Source organism: Melanerpes formicivorus, unplaced genomic scaffold (genome assembly GCF_026170545.1).
Source record: "Melanerpes formicivorus ecotype bairdi unplaced genomic scaffold, bMelFor1.0.p_v2 SCAF_26, whole genome shotgun sequence".
Classification (NCBI taxonomy): Eukaryota; Metazoa; Chordata; class Aves; order Piciformes; family Picidae; genus Melanerpes; species Melanerpes formicivorus.
Genome location: NW_027142378.1, coordinates 12,333,734 through 12,352,358, shown reverse-complemented (window position 1 = coordinate 12,352,358; position 18,625 = coordinate 12,333,734). Strand labels below are relative to the sequence as shown.

At 54.4% G+C, this 18,625-nt stretch overlaps 1 protein-coding gene across 2 annotated transcripts in view; it reads left to right on the top strand.

The window, feature by feature from the left end:
- Positions 1-6,137, top strand: part of LOC137448820 (calpain-14-like) — a 45,076-nt gene extending 38,939 nt beyond the window's left edge. For both annotated transcript variants that reach the window (XM_068153718.1, XM_068153717.1), the window contains 3 exons: positions 3,661-3,777; positions 4,318-4,373; positions 5,303-6,137. In XM_068153718.1, the coding sequence (XP_068009819.1) occupies positions 3,661-3,777; positions 4,318-4,373; positions 5,303-5,329 (200 nt within the window). In that variant the 3' untranslated portion in view covers positions 5,330-6,137. The remainder of the gene's footprint in view (positions 1-3,660; positions 3,778-4,317; positions 4,374-5,302) is intronic.
- The last annotated feature ends 12,488 nt before the right edge of the window (positions 6,138-18,625 follow it).

Genomic DNA, 18,625 nt, shown 5'->3' with positions numbered 1-18,625 from the left:
GTTGAGGGAGCCTCAACTGGCTATGGTAGAGAGCAGCTGGGCTGAGGGGGGGCAGTGGGAAAGCATCTCCACACAGCCTGACCTCAAACCTCTGCAGCACATGATGAGGGCTGTGGGTGGGTGTGAAGGGACTCTGCACCACCCAGGCTGGGATGGGGAAGGTCAGCCCTGAGCTGTGGTGAGGGGAGGCAAGGAGGAGCTTTCTGAACCGTGTGGCTTGTGTGGTCCAGCGTGCAGGGCTGGGCTGGGGAGCCCTGGCTCAGAGGGGCTGAAGAGCTGCCCAGCTTCTCCCCAACATCCAGGCTGAACCCACACACTGCTGGTTGTTTGCCCTGGAGGTGTTCCAGCACTGTGTGGCCATGGTGGTGCTGGGGGGACTGCTGAGCTCAGGGTTAGCTGTGAGAGCTTTCCCAGCCTTTGTGAGTCTGTGGTTTCCCCAGGCCTGGGGGGAAGCTGATAGCTTGTGGAGGGTCAGCAGTGGGGAGCTGTGCCTGCCCTGGCTGTGCTGTACCCCCCTTGCACGACATCCCTCCTCCTGAAGGGTCCAGGGCCAGCCCCAGCAGAGCCAGGGGCAGCTCACTTACCTTGGGGGACTGAGCCAGAGTCCAGGTCTGTTGTGTCCAGCTGGAGGCTGCTCTTCCTCAGGCACTTGGCTGTCTGCTCCATCCTGCAGCCTGCCTGGCAGGTTCTCAGCTAAGTGAAAGGGGCTGCAGCAGCCCTTGGGAGTTCCAAGGGTATCAGTGGGCATGATGAGAGCTCTGCCCCACTGAGGAGCCCCAGCCAGCACCCGTGGAGGGGATGGGGGGAGTCAATGTTGGCCCTAACAACCGGGGGGCCAGCAGGCCCCCCGGCCTTTTGTCACCACCACCATCACCCAGTGTGCACCGTGGGCACTGACCTGAGGTGAGAGGAGGATCCTCAGCCCCGAAGGGCTCAGCTTAGGGCTGCTGCCCTTCCCGGGAGGCACTAAATAGTGGAGAGGGTGGGGAGGGCAAAGTGGCCGCCCCTGGGGTGGGAGGAGACTGCAGCAGAGCCCAGGTGCCCTGGGTTTGAGGGGAAAAAGGGGGAAATTGGGGTGGGAGGGGTGGCAAAGGGGCAGGGTGTGAAACCAGTGCTCTTGAGACAGAATGGAGATTAAAATGACATTCAGGTGTGAATTGTTGGCTTGCAGTGATTGCTGGGTGCTTCATGTGGCTGCTCCCAGGCTGTTGCACTCCTCTGGGAGAGGAGAGAATTCATTGGCAGCCCCAGCAGGGTCTTGAGAGGCCAATGATAAGATCAATAAACAAACCCCACACAGCACAGGAGGTGATTGGGTGCAGTCAGCACAGCTCCACCAGGGGCAGGTCCTGCCTGGCCAACCTGGTGGCCTTCTGTGACAAGGTCACAACATCACTAGATGAAGGCTGAGCAGCTGACCTCCTTTGCATGGACCTGAGCACAGCCTTTGACACTGTCCCACACCACATCCTGGTCTGCAGCCTGCTGCAGGATGGCTTCCATGGGAGGACCATTCAGTGGACACAGAACTGCCCAGGGGAGTGGTGGAAGCTCCATCCCTGGAGGCCTTTGGGGGCATATTTAGATTGGAGTATGATAAGATTCTTCCCCCTCCCCTTATGAATTTCCTTCTCCCTTCTTTTCCTCCCTTCCTTTCCTCCCTTCCTTTCCTCCCTTCCCTTCCTCCCTTCCTTTCCTCCCTTCCTTTCCTCCCTTCCTTTCCTCCCTTCCTTTCCTCCCTGGTAGCAAATCAAGGAGAAAATTGGAGCACTGAGTTCGTCCTTGTGGAGTCAAGAGTGTGGCTGCAGGCTCTTTGCTCAGCAGCCCAACAGGATTACAGCTAAGGGACCTGGCAGGAACGGGAGCAGGAAAGCAGGGTGCTCTTTTGCTGTGGATCCCTCCTGTACATGCCTGGAGAGATCCTGCTGAGCCTTAAGGGTGATTAATAATGAAATCAACTACTAACAAGGTCTGCAAGACAGGGAGGAAGCTGGCCAGGGCTTTGTTATGGGGAGAAAATGAGCCCAGCAGCAGGGGAGATGCTGCTGGTGCCTGGATTCCTGTGCTCTCCATAACCCCAGCTCAGGTTTCAGCAGCACGGGAAGATGAATTGCTGACTCTCACCAGCACAGGGATCAGCATGGGGTTTATTAGAAGCAGGCTATCATTTAGCACTGTCAGGAGGGTGTTTATTATTAAGCAGCAGGCTCCACAGTCTAAATGGAGAGCCATTGCTCCTCTTTAGACACCAAACAAGGGATGTTCATAAAACCAAGGGCCGAGAGATTGCATGCCTGCGGGGAGGTGAGCACCAGGCCCTCTGTGCTGGGCCTCAGGGCTTCTGTCTGTAGCCAAAGACAAAGAGACCAAATTGGTTTGAAGCTACTGGAGGACAAAGCCAGTTCTGACTCTCAGAGCTGGGAGCTCTGCTGTTCAATATCTTTATCAATGATACAGGCAGGGGGGTCGAGTGCACCAGCAGCAAGTGTGCAGATGGCATCCAGCTGAGTGGTGCTCAGAGGGATGGGATGGTATCCAGAGGGGGCTGGACAAGCTGGAGAGGTGGTGCCCAGGGGAACCTCATGAGGTTCAAAAAGAGCAAGGGCAGGGTTCTGCACCTGGGCTGGAACAATCCTCACTGTCAATACAGACCAGGGGATGAGCCCTGTGGAAAAGGACTTGGGGGTGCTGGGGGATGAGGAGCTGGAGAGGAGCAGACAGTGTGAGCCTGCAGCACAGAAGGCCAATAACATCCTGGGCTGTATCAAAAGAGGCATTCACAGCAGATCCAGAGAGGTGATGCTGCCACTCTGCTCTGGTGAGACCTCACCTGGAGCACTGCATCCAGGTCTGGAGTCATGGACCTTGGTGAGCTGGTCCAGAGGAGGGCCATGAAGATGATCAGGGGGTTGGAGCACCTCTACTACAAGGACAGGCTGAGGGAGCTGGGGGTGTTTAGTCTGCGGAAGAGAAGGCTCTGGGGAGACCTAATAGCAGCCTGCCAGTACCTGAAGAGGCTACAGGAAGGATGGAGAGAGACTGTTTGGCAAGGCCTGCAGGGACAGGATGAGGACAATGGCTTCAAACTAGAGCAGAGCAGATTGAGATTGGAGGTTAGGAGCAAGTTCAGCACTGTGAGGGTGGTGGAACACTGCAACAGGTTGCCCAGGGAGGTGGTTGGGGCCCCATCCCTGGAGATACTGAAGGTGAGGCTGGACAGGGCTCTGGGCAGCCTGATCTAGCTGAGGCTGTCCCTGCTGACTGCAGAGGTTGGTCTGAATGACCTTTGGGGGTCCCTTAAAACCCAGACAGTTCTATGATTCTGTGACTATAGTTCTCAAGCACAGCTGCTGCCATTGCCATCATGCCCCATGACCAAAGCATGCCCATTTCTATCCTCTGCCATCCCTGCAGGATTGTGAGTCTAGGAGATCCCTTCTGAACCCCTGTGGGTTTGCAGGAGGTGTCTCCATGGAGTGGTCTGCTCTGGGGCTGGCTAGTGTGTGGTTATCTTAGGCGGGAGCTTTGGAAAGCCAAGCTGTTGGAGATGAGCTGAAGCCAGCTCAGCTCTGCACACCCACAGCTGCGTGCACACAGCTGTAGATGTGCACATCCAGCTGTTTGCTTCCATCTCATTCTGGCTTCCCTTTGTTTTTGCAGGCATTTCACTCAGCAATGAAGTCTGCAATTTGATGGCCATCAGATATGGAGACCCTGACTTAAAGATCAGCTTCGAGAGCTTTGTGTGCTTCATGCTTCGAGTGGAGATCATGGGGGGTGAGGCTGGTGGTCCATGGCTAGCCAGGCAAGCTTGAGCTGCCCAGAGGACCCCTGCTCCTTCTGATGCAGCTCAGCTGGCAGTGGCAAGGACAAAATCAGAAGGATTTAGGTTCTCGGCAGACAGAGAGTGATAAGTTTAAAGCAAGAGACAGGAAGTTCCACCTCACCATGAGGGAAACATTCTGTGCTTTGAGGCTGCAAGTGAGCAGAGCCTGTCCCCTCCCTCCTGACCCCCAGCCCTCAGCTATTGATAGACATTGATCAGATCCCCTCTCAGTCTTCTCCTCTGCAGACTGCACAGCCCCAGGGCTCTCAGCCTCTCCTCACAGGGCAGTGCTGCAGTCCCTTCAGCATCCTGGCAGCTCTCTGTTGGACTCTCCCCAGCAGATCCCTGTCCCTCCTGAGCTGGGCAGCCCAGAGCTGGATGCAATATTCCAGGTGTGGTTTCAGCAGGGCAGAGCAGAGGGGGAGGAGAAGGCCTTGGCTGGTGCTGATCTCTTGGCTCTCAGGGTAATGCTCCTGGTGTCTCTTCCGCAGAGGCCTTTCGCAACTTGACGCAGGACGGCAAAGGGATTTACCTGCAGGAATCTGAGGTACAGCCCAGCCCCTGGCTCTCAAGTGCAGGGACTTCACTGCAGCTGGCACTGCAGGATTTGTTATGTAGCACTACAAGGAGCTCTTCACCTGATCCCCTATAGAACAGGTTGGAAATGGCAAGGAGCATCAGGCTGCTAAACCACAGAATTGTCTCCAATGGAAAAGACCTCTGAGATCATTGGGTGCAAGCATCAGCCCACCCCCACCATGGCCACCAAACCCTGGCCCCAGGTGCCATGCCCACAGCTTCCTTGAACACCTCCAGGGATGGGGACTCCACCACCTCCCTGGGCAGCCTATGCCAATCCCTGACCACTCCTGCAGCAAAGACATTTTCCCTAACCTCCAGCCTAACCCTGGCACAACTCCAGGCCATTTCCTCTCATTCTGACACCTGACACTAGGGAGCAGAGACCAACCCCCACCTCACCCCAGCCTCCTTTCAGGGCGCTGTAGAGAGCAAGGAGGTCTCCCCTCAGCATTCTCTTTGCCAGACCCCAGTTCCCTCAGTGGCTCCTCACCAGCCCTGTTCTCCAGACCCTTCACCAGCTGTGTTGCCTTTCTCTGGACACTGTCCAGCCCCTCCATGTCCTTGGAGTGAGTCTCTCTAACCTGAGCCCAGTCCTCCAGGTGTGGCCTCACCAGTGCTGAGTACAGGGGCACCATCACTTCCCTGCTCCTGCTGGCCATATTATTCTTGATCCAGGCCAGGATGCTGGTGGCCTTCTTGGCCACCTGAGCACACTGCTGGTTCATGTTCACCCAGCTGTCAACCAGCATCCCCAGGTCCCTCTGCTTTATTACAGCTTCAGCTCCTTCTGGAGGCACAATGTCTCCAGTGCCTCGTAGTCCAGCTCAGTTGTGAGTGTTGCAGAGGCCCTGCAGGGATGGATGAGTTCACCCCACATTCCCCATTGTTTTACAGTGGATGATGATGACTCTGTATTCCTGAGGCAATGCTGTAGAGGAGGGGACAACCAGACCCACATCAGGATGAGGAAGGCTTCTTTGTACCAACTGTCTGCACACTCTCAGGGCTGAGCCCTGCAGCCCGCCTTGTACAAAAGGTCTTCCCCTGGAGCAGACTGGACCTAAGAACCACAGACTTGGTGAACTGAAGTTTTGCTAGTGAATGTATTTATTCTGAGTCCTATTTCCCTTCAGACAGCCCTTCTGGGAAGAGGCTTCTGGATGCCAGCTGCTCTGAGTGCAGAGTGTGACACCGTGGAGCAGAGCAGCTGAGTTGTTGGGGTCAGCTACGCAACGCTGATGTCCCACTGCTGAGGGCACACATTGTGGTGCTGCTCAGAGGCTGGAGCATGGAGAGAAGCTGCCCCTGCCTTGATTGCCTGCTCTGACACCTCACAGAGGAAATCTCAGTTCTGTAGATGCTCAGCCCATGGCAGAGGGCAGGAGTCTCTGTGCCTGTGGGGAAACAGGGATGGGAACTCTGAACCCTCTTCCCTAGCCATGACTTGGAGGGGTGACTTGCAAGCATTCAAACCATCTCCTGAAGTGAGCCAAAGTTGATCTGGCCAAGAAATGCGATGGGCCTCCAGGTTTTTATTGTGGGTGGAGGCTGTGGTGTTTGCATATTTACTGCAGAAAGGCAGTGGGGTTCTCTGGGGGCTGCCAAGTACAGCAAGAACTGAAGTGCTGTGTTGTGTTTCAGTCAGCAGAGATGGGCAGGGAAGGGATGCTCTCTGTAGCATGGTTCAGGAGCAGCCTGGTAGTGGGACAAAAGCAGGAGAAAAGAGAGAGAAGGGGAGGGGGGGAGGAGGGGGGATGCTTTCAAATGGTGCAGGCACATGTAGGCTGTAGCCAGTTCCATAGTGGCAGCTGGGAGTGTAGCTGTGAGCAGGGTTAGTGAACACAAGAGGGGACTGTTCCCACCAAACTCCCTGCTAAAATTACTTGATGCATTTCTCCCTGGGACCATGTTTCACTTCCTTACCACTATTGATCTAGTTGGGCTGGACATGTCCATGCCCAGTGCCAGTCACACCTTCCTGCTTTGGTATTTCTGTTTGTGTTTTGGTTTCTTCTTTGCCTGTTTGTTTGTTTCACATTCCTGTGGGCAGCACAGCTGTGGCTCACTCCCTCCCTTCCAGGGCACAGCCTGAGCTGAGAGCTGAATGGAACAGAGCTCTAATAGGAGCAAACATGTCTGAGCAGCCTGATCTAGTGGAGGATGTCCCTGCTCATTGCAGGGGGTTGGACTGGATGGCTGTTGCAGGGCCCTTCCAACCCAAACCCTTCTAAGAGAGTCCCTGCTCTGATGCCTTTGTAGGAAGGAGTTGCAGAGTCATAGAATCACAGAGCTGTCAGGGTTGGAAGGGACCTCAAGGCTCAGCCAGTCCCAACCCCCCTGCCTTGGGCAGGGACACCTCACACCACAGCAGGTTGCTCACAGCCACCTCCAGCCTGGCTGCAAACACCTCCAGGCAGGAGGCTTCCACCACCTCCCTGGGCAACCTGTGCCAGGCTCTCACCACCCTCATGGACAACAACTTCTTCCTCACATCCAATCTCAATCTCCCCACTTCTAGTTTTGCTCCATCCCCCCCAGTCCTATCACTCCCTGGCACCCTAAAGAATCCCTCCCCAGCTTTCTTGGAGCCCCCTGCAGATCCTGGAAGGCCACAATTAGGTCTCCTTGGAGCCTTCTCCTCTCCAGCCTGCACAACCCCAACTCCCTCAGTCTGTCCTCACAGCAGAGCAGCTCCAGCCCTCTGCTCCTCCTCCTCACCCTGCTCTGGACACCTTCCAGCACCTCCAAATCCTTCCTATGGTAGGGGCTCCAGAACTGCTTGCACAGGCAGTCTTCCCTCTGGCTCTCTGTGACTTGTTAGGTGCTTAATCTCCTCCAGAGCTCAGTGCTGGGGTCAGTTCTCTTTAATATCTTTATCAGTGATAAAAAGTTTTGAGGGCATCCTCAGTGAGTTTGAGTTTGCAGGTGACACTAAATTGGGTAGGTGCTGATCTGGTTGAGGGTAGGAAGGCTCTGCAAAGGGATCTGGACAAGCTGGATCAGTCGGCTGAGGTTAAGGGGATGAGGTTTAACAAGGACAAGTGCTGGGTCCTGCACTTGGCTCACACTAACCCCATGCATCACTACAGCCTTGGGGCAGAGTGGCTGGAAACTGCCCAGCAGAGAAAGCCCTGGGGATGTTGGTTAACAGCTGGCTGAACATGAGCCATCATGTGGCCAGCTGGCCAAGACAGCCACTGGCATCCTGGCCTGGATCAGCAATGGTGTGGCCAGCAGGACCAGGGCAGTGATCATGTCCCTGTGCTCAGCACTGGTGAGGCCACACTTGGGATACTGGGTTCAGTTGTTCAGTTTTGGGGCCCTTGCTGCAAGAAAGACATTGAGGGGATGGAGAGTGTCCAGAGAAGGGCAATGAAGCTGGTGAAGGGTCTGGAGCACTGGGGATATGAGGAGCAGCTGAGAGAGCTGGGGTGGTTTGGTCTGGAGAAGAAGAGGCTGAGGGAGACCTCATTGCTCTCCACAGCTCCCTGAAAGGAAGCTGCACTGAGATTGGGGTTGGTCTCTTCCCCCTAGGAATAAGTGAAAGATAGCAGGAGAGGAAATGGCCTGAAATTGTGGCAGGAGAGGTTCAGGTTAGATATTAGAGGAAAGGTCTTCCCTGAAGGGGTTCTCAAAGACTGGCACAGGCTGCCCAGGGAGGTGTTTGAATCCTCATCTCTGGAGGTGTTTCAAAGAGGCAGAGATGTGCTGCTGAAGGCCATGGTTTAGCACCAGCCTTAACAGAGTTAGCTAAGGGCTGGACTGGGTGATCTTAAAGGCACATTCTGACTGAAATGATTCTCTGACTCTATAAATATCCTTTTGGAGTGCATCTGAGCTTCAGGAGTGAGGTGAGCTGTGGATAAGAACATAAACACCAGCAAAAGGCAAAGCTGAGGTAGGTGCTTTCCACAGCATCAAAGCCTTGTGCAGCAGCAGAAGCACATTTAGGAGATAAAGCCTGGAGCATAGAAGTGTTCCCAGTCAGGAGGCATTAAAAGCAGGGCAGGCTGTGTCTAAGCAGTGTCATTGGCATGCTGGTTTGATGAGGAAACTGCCAGAAGCAGCCAGCCAGCTGTGCTCATGCTGGTTTGCTACAGATTCTCTATCCACTGTCTGTTACGAGCATCCTGCTGTGCTCTCACTGCAGCCACAGAGTTCACACAGGATCCCAGGATCTCAGGGGCTGGAAGGAACCTCTGGAGATCTTCCAGTCCAACCCCCTGCCAGAGCAGGAGCAGAGAATCCAGCAAAGGGCACACAGAACACATCCAGATGGGGCTGGAAAGGCTCCAGAGAAGGAGACTCCACAACCTCTCTGGGCAGCCTGCTCCAGGGCTCTGGCACCCTCCCAGTGCAGAAGTTCCTCCTCATGCTGAGCTGGAACCTCCTGTGCTGCAGTTTCCATCCACTGCCCCTTGTCCTGTCCCAGGGTGCAGCTGAGCAGAGCCTGTGCCCTCCCTCCTGACCCCCAGCCCTCAGCTATTGATAGACACTGATCAGATCCCCTCTCAGTCTTCTCCTCTCCAGGCTGCACAGCCCCAGGGCTCTCAGCCTCTCCTCACAGGGCAGTGCTGCAGTCCCTTCAGCATCCTGGCAGCTCTCTGTTGGACTCTCTCCAGCAGATCCCTGTCCCTCCTGAGCTGGGCAGCCCAGAGCTGGATGCAAGATTCCAGGGGAGGTCTCAGCAGGGCAGAGCAGAGGGGGAGGAGAATCTCCCTGGCTCTGCTGGGCACACTCCTCTGAATGCAGCCCAGGATGCCCTTGGCCTTCTTGGCCCCCAGGGCACATTGCTGTCCCATGGATGATTTGTTCTGCCCCAGCACTCCCAGGTCCTTCTCCCCAGGGCTGCTCTCCAGCAGGTCACCTCCTAACCTGTACTGCTGCAGGTTATTCTCCCTGCCCAGGGGCAGGGCTCTGCACTTCTCCTTGTTGAGACTCATGAGGCTCCTCTCTGCCCAGCTCTCAGCCTGTCCAGGTCTCTCTGGATGGCCTCACAGCCTTCAGGCTATCAGCCAAGCCTCCCAGCTTGGTACCATCAGCAAACCTGCTGAGCAGACTCTGTCTGTCCCCTCATCAATGTAATTGATGAAGATGTTGAACAGGACTGGACCCAGCACTGATCTGCCAAGCAGAGCAGGTCAGAAGCCCAGGGACATCCAGGCCCTCCTGTGGGGCTCCCATAGAGGCCCCGCTCGTGGCTCTGGCACAGTGCAGGTGTCCCCTGCCAGCTGTTGTGCCTCTTGTTCCCTTTGGTGGCTTGCAGCTGAAGATGACAGCAGGAACTAAATGAGCCTGATTTAATTTGCTCTCAGCTCAGTGGGGGATGTTATCAACACTGATTTACGGCGTGCAGGAGCAGCACTGGAGGAACCCAGAAGGTTGATTGAGAGAGCGCAGGTCTTGCTTTTTTTTCAGTGCTCTCTGAAAAACAGAGTCCCTGGCAGCCAGAGGGATAGCCAGAGGGTCTGTGCCAGAGCAGAGCATCCTCAGCACAGCTCTGCAGTGCATGAGAAGCTGGACGTCAGCCAGAAATGGGCACTTGCACTCCAGAAGGCCAGTGGCAGCCTGGGCTGCATCACAAGAAGTGTGGCCAGAGATGGAGAGAGAGAATTCTGCCCCTCTGCCCTGCTCTGGTGAGACCTCATCTGGAGTATGAGACCCCAGCACAAGAGGGACATGGAGCCGCTGGAGTGGGTCTAGAGGAGGACCACAGAGATGATCAGAGGGCTGGAGCACATCTCCTGTGAAGACAGGGGGAAAGAATGGAGGCTGTTCAGCCTAGAGAAGAGAAGGCTGTGGGGAGACCTTAGATCTGTGTTTAAACATCAGAAGGAGACCTACAGGCAGGCTGGGGAGGGACTGCTCAGAAGGGCCTGTGGGGATAGGGTCAGGGGCAATGGTTTGAATGTGGAGCAGTGCAGATTTAGGTTGGACATCAGGAGCAAGTTCTGCCTCATGAGAGTGGTGGAACACTGGAACAGGTTGCCCAGGGCTGTGCTTGAGGCCCTGTCCCTGGAAGCATTCAAGATCAGACTGGATGTGTCCCTGGGCAGCCTGATCCAGTTGGAGAAGTCCCTGCTGAGTGCAGGGGGGTTGGGCAAGATGACCTTTGAGGGTCCCTTCCAACCTGATGCAATCTGTGACAACCTGTCAGTGGCAGCTGGGTTGGTAGCAGTGTGCCATCAGCTCAGCAAGAGCTGCTGGAGACTGAGGGTCTGCTGAATGTGGCTCTGGCACAGGCTGTGTGCCCCAACCTCAGCTCATTTCCATGTTGCAGGCATTGCTCCTTAGCTCAGCTCCTGTACTTATTTACTTCACAGCTCCTTAATACAGAGCAATGTAATTGCAGGGAGATTATTTTGCTATTGATTACTGGATGCAGGAAGGAAACAGAATCCATCCCTGCCATGAATCACTAAAGCATTTTGCAGCAATAAACTTTATTGAGCCATGTGACTTGCTGTTACACAAGTGTAAAGAATGCTTTCCTGGAATGATTGTACCAACCCCTCTACAATTCACACTGAATTATCTGGCTCACAATAAAATGTGGGGGGTTGTGGGAGGGGGATGGGGGGCAAGGGCACCTGCTCGGACACTGTGAGGCTTTTATATTGCTAGCAGAAGAACATTTTCTGGGCAGTTCTGAAGATAGATGACTCCTCATTTACAGTGTGCATTGTGGGGGAAAAAAGGTCTAAAAGGCTGCTGAAGGATGCATGGTTTGTAACTACACAGTTCTAGAGATGCTGAGCTTTGCAGTGCTGCCCTGGCAGCTGAGCTGCACTGTGCTCTGTGCACTGTGTGGCCAAGAAGGCCAATGGTATCCCAGAGTGGTTTAGAAGGACTATGGTGAGTAGGTCCAGAGAGGTTCTCCTGCCCCTCTGCTCTGCCCTGCTGAGCCCACCTCTGGAATATTATGTCCAGTTCTGGGACTCTCAGTTCAAGAAGGACCTCAGGGAACTGACTGAGAGAGTCCATCACAGAGCCACAGAGATGGAGTGGAACATCTCCCTGCTGAGGACAGGCTGAGGGAGCTGGGGCTCTATAGCTTGGAGCAGAGGAGCCTGAGGGGAGACCTCATTCATGTTGATAAAGATGTGCAGGGCAGTGTCAGGAGGATGGAGCCAGGCTCTGCTCAGTGATGTCCAGTGACAGGACAAGGGGCAATGGGTGCAAGCTGGAGCAGAGGAGGCTCCACAGGAACAGAAAGGAGCCTGGAACAGGCTGCCCAGAGAGGTTGTGAAGTCTCCTTCTCTGGAGACATCCAAAATGTGCTTGGACGTGTTCCTGTGTGCCCTGTGCTGGGTGAGCTGCTCTGGCAGGGGGGTTGGGCTGGATGAGCTTTTGAGGTCCCTCCCAACCCCAAATACTCTGTGATTCTGTAAAAGGGAAGTGGGGCTCCAGCTGGAGAGGTGTTGTTAATAAAGGTCCTCTTTGGAAAAGGCAGGTGCGGATAGCAAGAGCATCAAATATTGGATGGAGTGCAAAGAGGAGCTGGATGATGAGGCGTAGTGTGCCAGGCAGACTGAGATGGAATTGAAAGGAAGCAATCAACCTTTTGCAAACAAAATACTGAGCTGTAGCTTATTATAGAATCAGAGAATCACAGAATTGCTATGGTTGGAAGAGACCTCAAGGCTCAGCCAGTCCCAACCCCCTGCCATGGGCAGGGACACCTCACACCACAGCAGGCTGCTCACAGCCACCTCCAGCCTGGCTGCAAACACCTCCAGGCAGGAGGCTTCCACCACCTCCCTGGGCAACCTGTGCCAGGCTCTCACCACCCTCATGGGGAACAACTTCTTCCTCACAGCCAATCTCAATCTCCCCACTTCTAGTTGTGCTCCATCCCCCCCAGTCCTATCCCTCCCTGACACCCTCACAAGTCCCTCCCCAGCTTTCTTGTAGCCCCCTGCAGATCCTGGAAGGCCACAATTAGGTCTCCTCAGAGATCAGCCAGTCCAACCCCCTTCCAGAACAGGATCACCTAGGGCTGGATCACCTGGGGCAGGATCACCTAGGGCTGAATCACCTGGGGCAGGATCACCCAGGGCAGGTCATGGTGGGTTTTGTTGGTTTGTTTTCAATGTGTTTTTCCTTTCTTCCCCCTCCCTTCTCAAGGAGCTGCTCTTTGCAGCAGAAAATGCTAAGGAGTGCCTCTTGCCTTTCCTTCCTGCTGTGTCTTACACTGGATTAAGCCTGAGGAGCAGTATCACCAAGCCTGAAGTTCAATTTATCAGTGCAGTCAGGATTGATTTGTTACACTACCTGTTCTGGGGAAACGAATGTCTCCATCGTGCTCCCTTCCAGTGCAGGCAGACCTTTGTTTTGCTCAGATCAGCTATGTAATGTAGGAAGCTGACACTCCACAGATAAAGGGGGGAGAAAAAAAAACAACCCTACAAAATCCTGACTAATTCTATCCAGCCTGCTGGCAGTGTCAGAGACTGATGCCGCTTGCACAGCACCCACCTGGTGTTCTGGTGGCTGCAGATGCCAGGCAAGAGAAGTGCTCTCTGCCTGGGCTTATCTCCTGCTTTCTTCTTTGTTCACAGAATCACAGGAGCACAGGATGTCAGGGGTTGGAAGGGACCCAAAGAGATCATCCAGTCCAACCCCCTGCCAGAGCAGGAGCATGGAATCCAGCACAGGTCACACAGGAACACATCCAGATGGGGCTGGAAAGGCTCCAGAGAAGGAGACTCCACAAACTCTCTGGGCAGCCTGCTCCAGGGCTCTGGGACCCTCCCAGTGCAGAAGTTCCTCCTCATGCTGAGCTGGAACCTCCTGTGCTGGAGTTGCCATCCACTGCCCCTTGTCCTATCCCAGGGTGCAGCTGAGCAGAGCCTGTCCCCTCCCTCCTGACCCCCAGCCGGGTTGTTGTTGAAGTGGTAAAAGGTGGCATGGGAAATAACCCTTGGGTGACTCACACATCCCCTTTATCATTATTAATGTTGTAGCTGGGTGGCCAGGTTGGCCCTTGGAGCTCAAACTCATAGGAAGAGTCAGGCTGCAAGGAAAGTTATTGTTGTATACAAATTTTCAGCTGTTTTGTGAGCCAGAGGGAGTGCACTTAGCTACTGCTGCTGGGCAGGAAAACTTCCATTCACTAGCAGAGGGAATGTCTGTTAAGGAAGCATGAGATTCAAAGTCCAGCTTTCTCCTGAAGCACCTTGTGAGACAAGTGCTTTACCCTCAGGGTGGTGGAACACTGGAACAGGCTGCCCAGGGAGGCAGTTGAGGTCCCATCCCTGGAGATATCCAAGGACAGGCTCAACAGGGCTCTAAGCAACCTGATGGTGAAGGATGTCCCTGCTGACTGCAGAGGGTGTTCACAGAGTCACTGAACTGTCAAGTTTGGAAGAGACCTCAAGGATCATCCAGTCCCAACCCCCTGCCATGGGCAGGGACACCTCACACCACAGCAGGTTGCTCACAGCCACATCCAGCCTGGCTGCAAACACCTCCAGGAAGGAAGCTTCCACCACCTCCCTGGGCAACCTGTGCCAGGCTCTCACCACCCTCATGATAATGACCTTTGGAGGTCCCTTCCAACCCAACCCATTCCATGATTCTATAAACGTGGGATCAGGTTTCCAGCTTCTCAAGGTGCAGATCTTTGTGTACTGCTATGGAGAATCATATTTTTGTCAAGCCCCATTAATTATTAGTGTTTATTTCTAATAATCTTGTGTTACTCTCCTGTGGAGGGAAGGGTTAAGAGCTGAGCTCCCTGGGGAAACACGTGGCGCTCCTCCTGCTCCTGCAAATGTGGCTAGGAGGAGGACGTCGATAGCTGCTGCTCATTAAGTGAGACCAAATGAAAGAGGTAGTTGCTCTAAAGTAGCTTTTTGGTTTTTCTCCTCGGGTGAAAGCAGGATTTCTTTCTCACAAATATGCTGCAGCTCTACATAAACCACTTACAGCTTGAAAGCAGCTCTGTGCTGCTGAAGAGCCAGAGCTCAGGAGTGAGAAATGGAGTCGTAAGCAATCCTGACCTGGGTGCTTTCAGTCTGGCTGCTGGTGGCTGGGCTGCAGGAGGTTCCTGTCTCTGCAGCTCACACAGTGCATCAGGCTGGATGGGACCCTTAAAGGTCAGGATGATCCCCCTATGGTGAGCAGCAACACCTCCTATGGTGAGCAGCAACACCTCCAACTGGATCAGGCTGCTCAGGGTCACATCCTTTTTGACTTTGAATGTCTTCAATCACAGGGTCTCAGCTCAGCACTGAGCTTCCAGAGGAGTGGGGCTCCAGGGAGACTTAGTAATGAACTGCCAGTACCTGAGGGGGGCCTGCAAGAAAGCCACAAACAGACTTCTACAAGGGCTTGTAGTGACAGGATGAGAGGGAATGGATTGAAGCCTGAGGAGGGCAGATTGAGACTGGAGATGAGGAAGAAATCCTTTCCAGTGAGGGTGGTGAGAGACTGGCACAGGCTGCCCACGGAGGCTGTGGATGCTCCCTCCCTGGAGGTGTTTAAGGCCAGGTTGAACAACCTTGAGCAACCTGGGCTGGTGGGAGGTGTCCCTGCCCATGGCTGGGGGGCTTGGAACTGGATGATCTTTAAGGTCCTTTCCAACCTTCTATGATTCTGTGAATCTTTATGGCCAACTCCTACCTGCACTGCACTACCAGCCTTCTGCCAGGCAGAAATGTTAGCCTGATCACAGAATCACAGAACATGAGGGGTTGGAAGGCACCTCCAGAGGTCATCCAGCCCAACCCCCCAGCCAAAGCAGGATCGCTTAGGGTAGGCTGCACAGGAATGCAGCCTGGCAGGGGTTGGGTCCCTGGGGCCTGTAGACAACTATGACTCCTGGCCTCCCACTGCTCATCAGGTAGATATGGACAGCAGGAATCACCTTGGACACCTCCAGTGTAGATTGATCTGAAGGAGCCAAGACTTTTGAGCAGCTGAGACAATCCTTACTGGCAGCTCAGTTTCCCCTGCAGCCCTGCACACGCTGCCACCTGCGCAGAGCTCAGGAGCAAGGCTTGGATGTTCCACAGCTTCCAGCACCTGGATCGATATTTTCCAATGTGCACAAATTTCCAAGGGTTTAAACCACTGCTCTCTGGTTGCTCTTTTGGCAGAGCTTCAATTGCAAAAACCAGAAAAGGCAGAAAGAAGAAAGGGATACTCTGAGAAACCAGCCCAGAGCTAAGCCCACAACGAAGCAGGGGAGTGAAGGAGCAGGAAATCATTCATATGCTGCAAGACAAATTGCTGAGGCCAAGCTGGCAGGCTTGGCTGATATAGGTGAAGGCTGTGAGGCCATCCAGAGAGACCTGGACAGGCTGAGAGCTGGGCAGAGAGGAGCCTCATGAGGCTCAACAAGGAGAAGTGCAGAGCCCTGCCCCTGGGCAGGAAGAATAACCTGCAGCAGTACAGGTTAGGAGGTGATCTGCTGGAGAGCAGCCCTGGGGAGAAGGACCTGGGAGTGCTGGGGCAGAACAAATCATCCATGGGACAGCAATGTGCCCTGGGGGCCAAGAAGGCCAAGGGCATCCTGGGCTGCATTCAGAGGAGTGTGCCCAGCAGAGCCAGGGAGGTTCTCCTCCCCCTCTGCTCTGCCCTGCTGAGACCTCCCCTGGAATCTTGCATCCAGCTCTGGGCTGCCCAGCTCAGGAGGGACAGGGATCTGCTGGAGAGAGTCCAACAGAGAGCTGCCAGGATGCTGAAGGGACTGCAGCACTGCCCTGTGAGGAGAGGCTGAGAGCCCTGGGGCTGTGCAGTCTGCAGAGGAGAAGACTGAGAGGGGATCTGATCAATGTCTATCAATAGCTGAGGGCTGGGGGTCAGGAGGGAGGGCACAGGCTCTGCTCAGCTGCACCCTGGGATAGGACAAGGGGCAGTGGATGGAAACTGCAGCACAGGAGGTTCCAGCTCAGCATGAGGAGGAACTTCTGCACTGTGAGGGTCCCAGAGCCCTGGAGCAGGCTGCCCAGAGAGGTTGTGGAGTCTCCTGCTCTGGAGCCTTTCCAGCCCCATCTGGATGTGTTCTGTGTGCCCTGTGCTGGATTCCATGCTCCTGCTCTGGCAGGGGGTTGGACTGGAAGATCTCCAGAGGTTCCTTCCAGCCCCTAGCATCTTGTGATCCAGTCAAAGGAACTCCTTATTCCTGGTTCTGTTTTTGCTCTGGTTTGTTTGTTTGTTTGTGTGTTTGGGGTTTGGTTCGTTGGTTGGTTGGGTTTTTTTGGTGTGTTTTTTTTCTCTCCATAACAATGGTGCACAAATACTTGTAAAGACAGAAAATAACAGGAGAATTTGGGGAGAAGGTCATGCAGGGGCTGCAGTTCCTCACCACTGCTCTTTAGATGACCTAAGCCCTTGCACCAAATTTGAAGAGCACCAAAGAAGTTCTATCAGCTCCTACCACCTGGAGCAGCTGAAGTGAGCTGGGGAACTCCACATCCCTGCTGAATCAAGGTGCCGAAACCCTGAGCTGCAAACACAGCTGTCACTGGAGAGCTTACTGTGACAGGAAATCAAGGCCCTTTCCATTGTGAGGTTGGACATTCATCCTGTCTCAAGTTATTTAAAGCATCTTAGAGGCGACAGACCCTCAGTGGCCCTCATTGCTGCATGCACATCACAGGTAGGATCAGCTGAGAGTGACTTGGCATGCAGGACCATAGAATGTTTTTGTGCTGGATGTGACATTTAAAGGTCATCCAGTCCAACCTCTCCACAGGAAGCAGAGGCAACTTCCACTAGAACAGGCTGCTCAGAGCTCACTCCAAGCAGATCTTGAGCATTTCCAGGGATGGGGCTTCCACCACCTCTCTGTGCCAGTGTTTCACTACCCTCTTTGCTTAAAATGCCTTCCTTGTAGCCAGTCTAAATGTCCTCTCTTCCAGTTCCAAGCTGTAACCTCCTCCTGCCACAACATAGCACACTGAAGAGTCCATCCCCACATTTCTTATAGGCCCCCTCAAGTACTTGAAAAGCCACAATAAGGTCTGCCTAGAGCCTTCCCCAGGCTGAGCAGCCCCAACTCTCTCAGCCTTTCCTTGTAGGAGAGGTGTTTCAGCCCTCTGACCATCAACGTGAGCTGGCAGTGCGTGCTTGCAGCCCAGCAAGTGTCCTGGGCTGCATCCAAAGCAGTGTGGCCAGCAGGATGAGGGAGGGGTTCCTGCCCCTCTGCTCTGGTGAGAACCCACCCTGCAGTATTGAGTCCAGCTCTGGGGCCCACAACACAAGAGGGATGTGGACCTGCTGGAAAAGGTCCAGAAGAGGCCACAAAGATGATCAGAAGGCTGGCACAGCTCCCCTACAGGGACAGGTTGAGAGAGCTGGGGTTGTTCAGCCTGGAGAAGAGAAGGCTCTGGGGAGACCTCAGAGCAGCCTTCCAGTGCCTGCAGGAGGTGACAGGAAAGCTGGGGAAGGACTTTTGACAAGGGCTAGGAGTGACAGGATGAGAGGGAGAGGATTGAATCTTGAAGGGGGCAGATTGAGACTTTAGTGGTGAGAGACTGGCACAGGCTGCCCAGGGAGGCTGTGGATGCTCCCTCCCTGGAGGTGTTCAAGGCCAGGCTGGATGTGATTGTGAGCAGCCTGGGCTGGTGTGAGGTGTCCCTGCCCATGGCAGGGGGTTGGAACTGGATGATCTTTAATGCCCTTCCAACCTAAACCATTTTATGAGTCTATGGTCTTTGTGGCCCTTCTCTAGACCTGCTCCAACAGGTCCATGTCCTTCTCATGTTTGCCTCCCCAGGGTGGGATCTTACCAGAGTGGAGTAGAAGGGGTGAATCACCTCCCCCAGCCTGCTGGCCACACTGCTTTTGGGGCAGCCCAGGATGTGATTGGCAATATAGGAAGAGCTGCCTCTAGTTAGCAGACTCTGGAGGGTAAAGCCCAGTGAGAAGGTCTCCTGCTGGCTGGTAAAGCTGCTTGTCTAAGGGGCTGTGCTGGGTGCTTGTGCAGGAGCAGGGTCCAGGAGCTGAGCTGGCTCTTTTGCAGGGGTGAGTGGCAGGGTGAAGGTCCTGCTGTGTCAGCTAAGGCTGCCTTGCTGCTTTTTCTGTCAAGTCAGTGCTTCTCCCTTGCTGAATAACCCTGGGCTTGGGCTTGCTGCAGTGAGGTTTGAGGCTGTCCTGATGTTAGGAGCTGGTTGCAAGGGGATCATAGAATCATAGAGTGGTTTGGGTGGGAAAGGACCTTTAAAGGTCATCTAGTCCAACCCCCCTGCAGTCAGCAGGGACATTTTT